This window comes from Artemia sp. Qi Xiang Cuo, unplaced genomic scaffold (genome assembly GCF_049724085.1).
Source record: "Artemia sp. Qi Xiang Cuo unplaced genomic scaffold, ASM4972408v1 HiC_scaffold_3083, whole genome shotgun sequence".
NCBI classification, from domain to species: Eukaryota; Metazoa; Arthropoda; class Branchiopoda; order Anostraca; family Artemiidae; genus Artemia; species Artemia sp. Qi Xiang Cuo.
The window spans coordinates 221,285-232,537 of record NW_028300478.1 but is presented as its reverse complement, the minus strand read 5'-3'; the positions used below and the strand labels follow the sequence as shown (position 1 = coordinate 232,537).

Genomic DNA, 11,253 nt, shown 5'->3' with positions numbered 1-11,253 from the left:
AATCTCATCCCCACTTTGTGTTCGTACATTATAGATACCCAACACTCAAGACTATTTTAAATAAGTCTCGAGTGTTGAAATTTGTGCCATTTGTAGCACTTTAGAAACTGTCTAAACAAATTGGAAGAAGATAAGAGATCAGCAAGAAGGTGGATGAGAGGGCCACGGGTTCCCTACAAATAACACGAAAGATTAAGACTTGGCAAACCATATATTCATTACAGGGAGCTTGTTTGTTCCGTTTACAGTACTTTTCAGAAAAAGACATCATAAAAGGCAAAAATAAGAAACATAGGTAAAAGAAATCCGTAAAAATAACGTTAAAACATATGACAGCATACAAACAGTTAGGAAGCTTTACCTAATTTTCCTTTGAGGGCGTCGATTTTTCGGGAATCAGAGGATTGTTAATCTTTGAATTTCTAAGGACATAAACAATTATCAAGCTTATCAGTTAGTTTTGCTTATTTACTTTCACGGTTCATTGTGGAAACACTGACTAAAATATGATACTGTCCTCAAAACGTCGTGATTTTGTAAAAACCGAAAGAAAAATCTTATAAAATCGTTGTCTTCTGCGATGAATAGAACTAAGACGGGTCCAGGGTACAAACCTTTTTATTTTGATTTTTTATACTAAAAAAAAATATTAACGGTATGGACTCATATGCAGTTCGTACGAAAATTATAGAAAATAATTTAAACCAATAAATTTGTGAATGAACAATGGCTATACATTACTGATCTTGCCAAATCTGACTAGATTCTCTTTCCTCTCCTTGTAATCTTAAACGAAACGTCATGGAATAGTAGTGCAATTTTTTATTTCAGATTTGGATTTAATTTTTCAGGATATGGATATACTAGTCTTCCCTGAATATGGAATAACGAAATTGCAAGTTCCGTCAAACCGGACTCGAGCTAAAGAATTTTTACAAAGAATCCCAAATATTGATTTGAATCACGTGCCTTTTTACAATTTTCCACAAGAAACTATTGATGAGGTAACTTTACTTATTTCAAAATTTTAAAGGGATTAGTTTGTCGTAGCAAAATTATGATTTTCTTGCAAATTTGTGGGGTTGTTTTACACTTTCATGAAGAAAATCTCGGTTACCAGGGTAAACAAAAATTTTCACAAGTGGTGTTTGAACAGGGTTTATCTTGGAATTTCCATTCTCTTAGTTTTGTTAAATAGTGGGTAAAATAGCAGAAAATACCACTCGGGTGTAGTTTTTCAAAAGATTTGCATGGAGGGGGGGGGAGCTAACAGCCTCCCAGTTCGGGTTTAGACCTTACACAAACGATTTGCTATCATGGAATTTCCATTCTCTTGGTTTTGTTACTTAGTGGCAAAAATAGCAGAAAATACCACTCTAGTGTAGTTTTTCAAAAGATTTATATGGAGGAGAGAGCTAAAACCCTCTCATTTCGGGCTTAGACCATAGACAATCGATTGATTATCTTAGAATTTTCATTCTCTTGGTTTTGTTACCATGTGGGTAAATAGCAGAAAAAACCACTCTGGTGTAGTTTTTCAAGAGATGTGTATTGAGGGAGGGAGCTAACAGCCTCTTATTTTGGGCTTAGACCATAGACATTCGATTGGCTATCTTGGAATTTCCATTCTCTTGGTTTTGTTACTTAGTGGCAAAAATGGCAGAAAATACCGCTCTGGTGTAGTTTTTCAAAAGATGTATATGGAGGAGGGAGCTAAAACCCTTTCATTTCGGGCTTAGACCATAAACAGTCGATTGGTTATCTTTGAATTTTCATTTTCTTGGTTTTGTTACTTAGTGGCAAAAATGGCAGAAAATACCGCTCTGGTATAGTTTTTCAAAAGATGTGTATTGAGGGAGGGAGCTAACAGCCTCTTATTTCGGGATTAGACCATAGACAATCGATTGGCTATCTTAGAATTTACATTCTCTTGGTTTTGTTACTTAGTGGCAAAATTGGCAGAAAATACCGCTCTGGTATAGTTTTTCAAAAGATGTGTATTGAGGGAGGGAGCTAACAGCCTCTTATTTCGGGCTTAGACCATATACAATCGATTGGCTATCTTGGAATTTCCATTCTCTTAGTTTTGTTACTTAGTGGCAAAAACGGCAGAAAATACCGCTCTGGTGTAGTTTTTCAAAAGATGTGTATGGAGGAGGGAGCTAAAAGCCTCTTATTTAGGGTTTAGACCATCAACAATCAATTGGCTATCTTATGATCTTCATTCTCTTGGTTTTGTAACTTAGTGGTAAAAATGGCAGAAAATCATGGAAAAGAACGACTTTTAAATGCCTCGCTGTTTAAGTTAAGAGGTGAAATCAAGACCAGAGGAGATTCTTAGATTTTTCATTGGCCAGAGATGCAACAATGGTACATTTTTTTTTAATAGCATGGAAAAGAACGACTATTGAATGCCTCGCTGTTTAAGTTAGGAGGTGAAATCAAGACCAGAGAAGTTTTTTTTTTGATTTTTCATTTCTCAAAGATGCAAAAATGGTACATTTTTTTAATAGCATGGAAAAGAACGAATTTTGAATGCCTCGCTGTTTAAGTTAAGAGGTGAAATCAAGACCAGAGGATTTTTTGAGATTTTTCATTGGTCAAAGATGCTAATATGGTATACTTTTTTAATAGCATGGAAAAGAACGACTTTTGAATGCCTCGCTGTAAAAGTTAAGAGGTGAAATCAAGACCACAGGAGTTTTTGAGATTTGCCACTAAGTAACAAAACCAAGAGAATGAAAATTTTAAGATAGCCAATCGATTGCTTCTGGTCTAAACCCAAAATGGGAGGCTGTTATCTCCCTCAATACACATCTTTTGAAAAACTACACCAGAGCGGTATTTTCTACTATTTTTGCCACTAAGTAACAAAACCAAGAGAATGAAAATTCTAAGATGGCCAATCGATTGTCTATGGTCTAAGCCCGAAATAAGAGGCTGTTAGCTCCCTCCCTCAATACACATCTCTTGAAAATTTACACCAAAGTTGTATTTTCTGCTAATTTACCCTTTTAGTAGCAAAACCAAGAGAATGAAAATTACAAGATAATCAAATGATTGTCTATGGTGTAAGCCCGAAATGAGAGGCTTTTAGCTCTCTCCTCTATAGACATCTTTTGAAAAACTACACCAGGGCGGAACTTTCTGCTATTTTCGCCACTAGGTAACAAAATCAAAAGAATGGAAATTCTATGATAGCCAATCGATTGTTTATGGTCTAAACCTGAAATGGGAGGCTGTTAGCTTCCCCCCTCAATACACATTTTTTGAAAACTACACCAGAGTGGTATTTTCTGCTATTTTACCCACTATTTAACAAAACTAAGAGAATGGAAATTCCAAGATAAACCCTGTTCAAACACCACTTCTGTAGTATTCAGACCACATCGAAGTTTTCTTAAATGCTAAACCCTTTTTTCTACCTTAATAGGATCAAATTCGCAAATACAAAACCCTTATTTTAGAGATATGATCGCAATGAATGGTACCTGTTATCAGAAAAAAATGCCCATTGCCAAAAAACAAAAAAAAAAAAAAATAAAAAACCCCAAGCTAAATGTGCTTTCAAAAACCCATCTGGTTGAAAACATGTTTGTTATCGGTAACCATTTCCAAAGATTGATATTTTTACAAATTTACATACCTTGCAGGCTTTTCAAAATGTCCACGTGTAACTGTAGTGTCTCAGGCGTGGGTTTTCTTGTACGCTTCATATCTATCACACTTTTGAGGATATTCATGTAGGCGTGAATGTATGGTTGAATGTATGGTTGAAAGCTTTATATAAGATACTTTTACATCAATCTCCGATAATGCAAATGCATCACACATTTTCTCTACTAATATCCTCTCAAATAAACTATTCTCTCTGAATTCAATTCAATTACTAATATGAATTGTAATGAAAATCAGTCCTTTTATTTATAATCAATCACCAGTCGAGTTATCGTATATTAAGCATCCATCGATGTCTCTGATTAGTTCTTAAAAAATGGATATTGGCTCGAAAAACAGTCTGGTTGAAAAACTTGGAGTTGAAACAACTTTGTGTGGGGAATCCCCCGCTCATACTGCTATCTTTTTTGCAATGTTTAGGATTCGGTGGGGCATCCCCGCTAGTTTGGAAAGGTACCAATGAAAGGCAAGCAAAACGTGTTTAATCACGTGTCCCATAGAATAACATTGGAAGGAACATAGCGCTATAGAATAGCATGGGAGGGAACATAAACCCTTAGAATAGCATAGGAAGGAACGTAGTGCTATAGAATAGCATGGGAGGGAACATAAACCCTTATAATAGCATGGGAGGGAACATAAACCCTTATAATAGCATAGGAAGGAACATAGCGCTATAGAATAGCATAGGAAGGAACATAATCCACCCAAATCCATAAGTACATACCCTAAAAAGGTTTCAAGAAACGTAATCTCCCCAAATAGCACAGGAAGGAACATAATCCACCCAAATCCATAAGTACATACCCTGAAAAGGTGTCAAGGAACGTAATCCACCCAAATAGCACAGGAAGGAACATAAAGTATGCAAATCCATAGGGACATGCTCTGGAAAGGTGCCAAGGAACGTAATCCACCCAAATAGCACAGGAAGGAACATAATCCACCCAAATAGCACAGCTATGCCATTCTATAGCGCTATGTTCCTTCTTATGCTATTATAAGGGCTTATGTTCCCTCCCATGTTATTATAAGGGCTTATATTTGCTCCCATGCTATTCTATAGCACTACGTTCCTTCTTATGATATTCTAAGGGCTTATATTCCCTCCCATGATATTCTATAGCGCTATGTTCCTTCCAATGTTATTCTATGGAACCTCTACACGTGATTAAAAACATTTTGCTTGCCTTTCATTGGTACCTTTCCAAACGAGCGGGGATTCCCCACCGGTTCCTAAGCATTGCAAAAAATATAGCAGTATGAGCGGAGTATTCCCCACACAAAGTTGTTTCAACTCCAAGATTTTCAACCAGACTGTTTTTGAGCCAACATCCGTTTTTTAGGAGCCAATCAGAGACATCGGTTTTTATTATCAATTTTTTAGTATATCATAACGCTAGACCCATATTTTAAATTGACAACATTGTTCAAACATCACTAATGCATCGCATTTCAAAGGCTTTACTCACCTTTAAAAGAGGCTGTCCCCTCCTGAACGCCTCGCTCTTTACGCTAAAGTTTGATTCTGTCTCAAAAATTTATTTTTTAAAACAGAAAAAAAATTTAGCGTAAAGAGCGAAGCGTTGAGGAGGGGACAGCCCCTTTCATATACGAAATAATTTCTGTTCGTTTTAAGTTTTAATGTCGCCGCTTACTTTCAGTTTAAAAAACATGTTTTTTTTATTTAATATCAAGAAGAAGCCGAGAGAACTTGAAGTGCTAGGGTTGACGCGAAAGTCACAAAAATAATAGCAATAGTGGTCTTAAATTCAAACTACCTATTTTATTCTCTGAATACTTGGAAGATAACAAAAGTTTTGTTACTATAAAATATGATTTCCATCTCTACTAGGTTGTAGGAGGTACACCAACTCATCTTTGTGTGGCAAAAAATAATGTTCTAAGTGATTAGGTTTTTATTCTTAGAAATTAAAAAAAATAAAATTTTTTTATGAAAAAAACCATTTAGGAGTTGGTTTTACTCTTTAACGAATTAAATAGATATTAATTCATTTACAACAAAAATGACCACTCCAGAATAGTTTGTCAAAAATAATTGATCCTTCGGCCAGCTTAGAATAAACTTTATAGACACTACAATGATCAATATCCGATATATACCAGATTCAGACCAATTTCGTAATCTATATCATAAATTTCGCTAGTCTTGGGATATGGGACTTAGACACCTTAATAATATTTATATTAGTTGAGATTATATAGAATATTTGGGTGAAAAAAAAAATCGGATTACGGCAATTAATTATACACTAGATATCAATAATTACAATTTCAAAATCTCTCAAAATAATTGCAAAATAATGTAAACTATTTAACATAAGCTAAAACCGCATTTTAATTAGCAAATGGATAAACAATAGCAGTAAAAACTTGACTTAGGTTATTGTTTGTGTATGAGGAAAAAGATTTAGTTGCCATGGACACAAGTAGATATTATATTACAATTCGCTACCATGTACTGTTTGAATTAAGTCCTATACATTCTTCCAATATTTATATATATATATATATATATATATATATATATATATATATATATATATATATATATATATATATATATATATATATATATATATATATATACAGACTGCTCCTCGTCCTACGTACAAACAGCTCCTCTCATTTGATCTGCCATCAGCGGTCCAATTACTCTGGCACACGTATTTTGGCAGAAACTTTCTCAAAATGCCTTTGAAACCCACTCGAGACTTCGAAACCTACTTGTAATTCCTAAAAACAACTAATAATAACATTGCACTACTAATTACCGATTTTCATATATGGGTTGGAATAAATTAAGTTAAAATTAGTTTCTTTAAAATTTAGTGTTCCAACGTTGAAGCCAAGTTTCGCGTTCAATAGAAATCTGACTTGTCTTTGTCTACCCAGGAAAAGATCTAACGTCGCTTGTGTTTTTACGTTCTCTGGAGCACTCGCACCTCGGTCCGGGTTTTTATAATGGGTGAGATAGGGGACGATCATAATATCTATAATTTGTATACTGTGGTTAACACGAACTGTTTGATTTGAATTGGCCCTTCAGAATTTAAATTGGAAGAATGCATAGGAGTTTATTCAAACAGTACATGGTAGCGAATTGTAATATGATATCTACTTGTGTCCATGGTAACTAAATCTTTTTCCTCATAGACAAACAATAAGCTAAGTCAAGTTTTTACTGCTATTGTTTATCCATTTGCTAATTAAAATACGGTTTTATCTTATGTTAAATATTTTACATTATCTGACAATTATTTTGAGAAATTTTGAAATTGTAATTATTAATATCTAGTGTATAATTAAGTGCCGTAATCCGATTTTTTTTCACCCAAATATTCTATATATACTCGACTAATATAAATATTATTATGGGTCTTAAGTCCTATATCCTAACTCCTGCGGAATTTATGATATAGATTACGAAATTGGTCTGATTCTGGTATATATCGGATATTGATCATTGTAGTGTTTATAAAGTTTATTCTAAGCTGGCCGAAGGATCAATTATTTTTGGCAAACTATTCTGGAGTGGTCATTTTTGTTGTAAGTGAATTAATATCTATTTAATTCGTTTAAAGAGTAAAACCAACTCCTAAATGGTTTTTTTCATTAAAAAATTTCTAAGAATAAGAACCTAATCATTTAGAACATTATAGTTTGCCACACAAAATGAGTTGGTGTAACTCCTACAACCTAGTAGACATGGAAATCATATTCTATAGTAACAAAACTTTTGTTATCTTCCAAGTATTCAGAGAAAAAAATAGGTAGTTTGAATTTATGACCACTACTGCTATTATTTTTGTGACTTTCGCGTCAACCCTAGCTCTTCAAGTTCTCTCGGCTTCTTCTTGATATTAAATAAAAAAACAAGTTTTTTAAACTGAAAGTAAGGAGCGACATTAAAACTTAAAACGAACAGAAATTATTTCGTATATGAAAGGGGCTGTCCCCTCCTCAACGCTTCGCTCTTTAAGCTAAAGTTTTTTTTTGTTTTAAAAAATAAATTTGTGAGACGAATCAAACTTTAGCGTAAAGAGCGAGGCGTTGAGGAGGGGACAGCCCCTTTTAAAGGTGAGTAAAGCCTTTGAAATGCGATGCATAAGTGATGTTTGAACAATGTTGTCAATTTAAAATATGGGTCTAGCGTTATGATATACTAAAAATTTGATATTAAAAACCGATGTCTCTGATTGGCTCCTAAAAAATGGATAATGGCTCAAAAACAGTCTGGTTGAAAAACTTGGAGTTGAAACAACTTTGTGTGGGGAATCCCCCGCTCATACTGCTATCTTTTTTGCAATGCTTAGGGACCGGACGCGCATCCCCAATAGTTTGGAAAGCGACCAATGAAAGGCAAGCAAAACCTGTGTAATCACGTTTAGAAGTTCCAAAGAAAAATATAGGAAGAGAAGCAGCCCTATAAGATGGCATGGGAGGGAACATAAGCCCTTAGAATAGCATAGGAAGGAACATAGTGCTATAGAATAGCATGGGAGGGACTATAAACCCTTAGAATAGCATGGGAGGGAACATAAACCCTTATAATAGCATAGGAAGGAACTTAGCGCTATAGAATAGCATAGGAAGGAACATAATCCACCCAAATCCATAAATACATGCCCTGAAAAAGTGTCAAGGAACGTAATCTCCCCAAATAGCACAGGAAGGAACATAATCCACCCAAATCCATAAGTACATACCCTGAAAAGGTGTCAAGGAACGTAATCCACCCAAATAGCACAGGAAGGAGCATAAAGTATTCAAATCCATAGGTACATGCTCTGGAAAGGTGCGAAGGAACGTAATCCACCCAAATAGCACAGGAAGGAACATAATCCACCCAAATAGCACAGGAAGGAACATAATCCAACCAAAGTATAAGGTACTACTCTACTGTCATCCTCAAATGGTTCCCGAAGTAGCTGTAGATGTGTTATTTTGATAGCCAGGATACATACAGTGTCTTAGATTTACATTCGCCTTCTCATCCAAATCGGAATTTGAACTTGGCCCCCCAGTGCCCTCTGGAAATTTACACTAGTTCTCTTAAGCCGTTCTTGAGATATTTCGGATACTTTTCTTTTAAATTACATGCATGTAATGTCTCAAATTTACATCAGCACTTTCCTTTGAATAGATTCTTATCCCTCAAAAGCTTAATGTTCCATAACTTTTAAGTAGGGTTGAAATAAAATACATATAGCCCTTCTTTTTCCTTCTCCCAAGTCAAAAATTGAGGTCCAAGTCATCCCTTCCCAAAAAATGTCCTTAAAAGTTACAACTTGATCTATTACAACTACAACTCTACACAAACAACAAGTAAAACAATAGGGAAAGTTTTGATGACAGTTACACTTGCTCAAAATTCAAATGTATATTTCGATCTTATATCCGAGGAGCATCCTCAGCAAAACTTACATAAATAAATAAAATGACCCGCTTTAAAATTTGACATTTAAAACTAAAATTAAAAATTCTATAAAACAGTCCCAAAATTATTACTTCAACGAAGTTCATTTAGGACTGATATATAAAGTAAAATGAAACAAGGTGATCATTCAAGTAAAATAAGAATTATCAAGAACATACTTTTGATACTATTCTATTCTTTTTGATAGCTAACCTCAAAGGTCTTTAGCAACAGGTTCACTGGTATAGACTGCTGGTTTTTTAATGTAATTTGTCAAATTGTTTTTATTTGAATTTGTGTATAAAGCATTGATTAAATACTCCCCAAAATCCCTGTTTAAAGACATACGATTATTTAACTTGACTTTAATGTCCATTGCTTCCCGAACAACCTGTTTTATACATTACTCATGTCATTGCTAATGAGGTAGGATTTTTCAAAAAGTATTATATGATTGGGATTACCAAAAACATGTCTACTCAGAGAAGAATCAAAAGAATTATTAGCACTATTAGAATTTACGGTCTTGGCTATGTCATCTTTGTGTTGTTCGTTTTTCTAAACTTTGGTGGGTTCTAGGGACATCACAATTGCCGTTGTCACATGGTATTTGATAGACTCCTCTTTGGCAAGTAATTTCCATGGCAAGCATCTCCTGTGGCGAGTATCTCCTTCGGCGAGATACTCCTTTGGTTAAATACTCCTTTGGCGAGTAACTCCTTTAGCAAGTAACTCATTTGGTGAGTAGCTTCTCTGGCAAGTAACTCCTTTCAATTCAATTCAATTTATTCGAATAAAAACATAACACAAACTTGGTGAGTAACTTCTTTGGCAAGTAACTCCTTTGGTTAGTAACACTATGGTGAGTTTGGAAAATCATGAATTTCATAAACTATGATAAAAATACAACCCAAGACCCTCCTCCTTCACCTTCAACCCTTGTGCTCTCCTCGCCCAAAAATAAGTCACCCCCAGGGGTCTGCCGACCCCAGTGTCAAAACTACTGAAATTCTAATAAAGCAAGGTGAACAAAACTTTTTAGGATCCAATGAAATATCGAACATTAAATTTTCAGAAATCAGTTCAACCATTTTCTTTACAATATTAATGAAAACTTTTCCAGAAAGGGTTGTGTTCAGACAAAAGTCGCTTCTTGCTTGCTATTTTGCGAGGTCAATTTTTTCTTCTTTTTCTTCGATATAGGTAGTATACAGGCTGAGCTGCCTAGCAAAAAGTGCTGCATTGTATTTGGTAGCAAACATTGGAGAAATTCAACCTTGCACTGCCCGAGAAATGGGTTGCCCAAATGATGGATCATTTCATTACAATGTGAATGTTGTTTTTAACAGACATGGAAAACTCATTGCAAAGTAAGTCCATGCATGTACCATAATATGTATTTTTCCAACCCAACCTCCCCTCCTGTTGCTGTTGAAATACATACATACACAGCGGCGGATCCAGGATTTTTGTAGAGGGGGGGGGCAAAAGAGGTTGATCCGATAAACTAGCGTTAGGAACAAGTTTAATTAACGCTAACTTGCGTTAATTAAGTAAATAAAACTACTTGAGACTAAGCGAGGGGGGAGCGCACCTCCCTCGCCCCCCTGGATCCGCCACTGTACGTACATCAGCGTAATTTCTGGAACCTTAAGAGTTGTCCTTCAAGACCAACGCAGCGCTTTTTTCCACCAGGAGTTTCTTTCTGCACTCAAGACCAAGAACAGGTTTGTTCTGCTGGGTTAGCCCCAGGTAGCTTTTTTTAGCCTCTTTTTTACTATTTTTAATCTACTTTATAGTGACGAATCAAAAGCGAAAGGGGCCGATATTCTTGTCCTGTGCTGCAGTCTGAAGAAATGTGCTACATTGGTTTGTTTCTTTTGAATATTTTCGTAAGCTAACAAATAATTCTATAAGTGTTTCTTAGTATTAATTAAAAAAACTTTTTCCTCAAAATAGTTTTCCAAAGAAAGGTAAAGAACTCCAAGAATTGATAACCAAAACTAACTTAAAACGAAACAAAACATATGCCAAATAACAGTAAGACTTCACCCCCCAAAGGAACGGTTTGGGAACCGGGGTAAATTACCCCAAATAGGGTAAAAATGAAATTTTTGGGGGAAAATTAAACTTGT

The 11,253-nt window shown here is 35.0% G+C and overlaps 1 protein-coding gene across 1 annotated transcript; it reads left to right on the top strand.

Moving 5' to 3' along the window:
• The first annotated feature begins 846 nt into the window (after positions 1–846).
• On the top strand, positions 847–10,493 carry LOC148938611 (vascular non-inflammatory molecule 3-like). The gene is made up of 2 exons (XM_089107666.1): positions 847–1,004; positions 10,322–10,493. The coding sequence occupies exons 1-2, from the start codon at positions 855–857 to the stop codon at positions 10,490–10,492; spliced, it is 321 nt and encodes a 106-aa protein (XP_088963792.1). The 5' UTR covers positions 847–854; the 3' UTR covers position 10,493.
• The last annotated feature ends 760 nt before the right edge of the window (positions 10,494–11,253 follow it).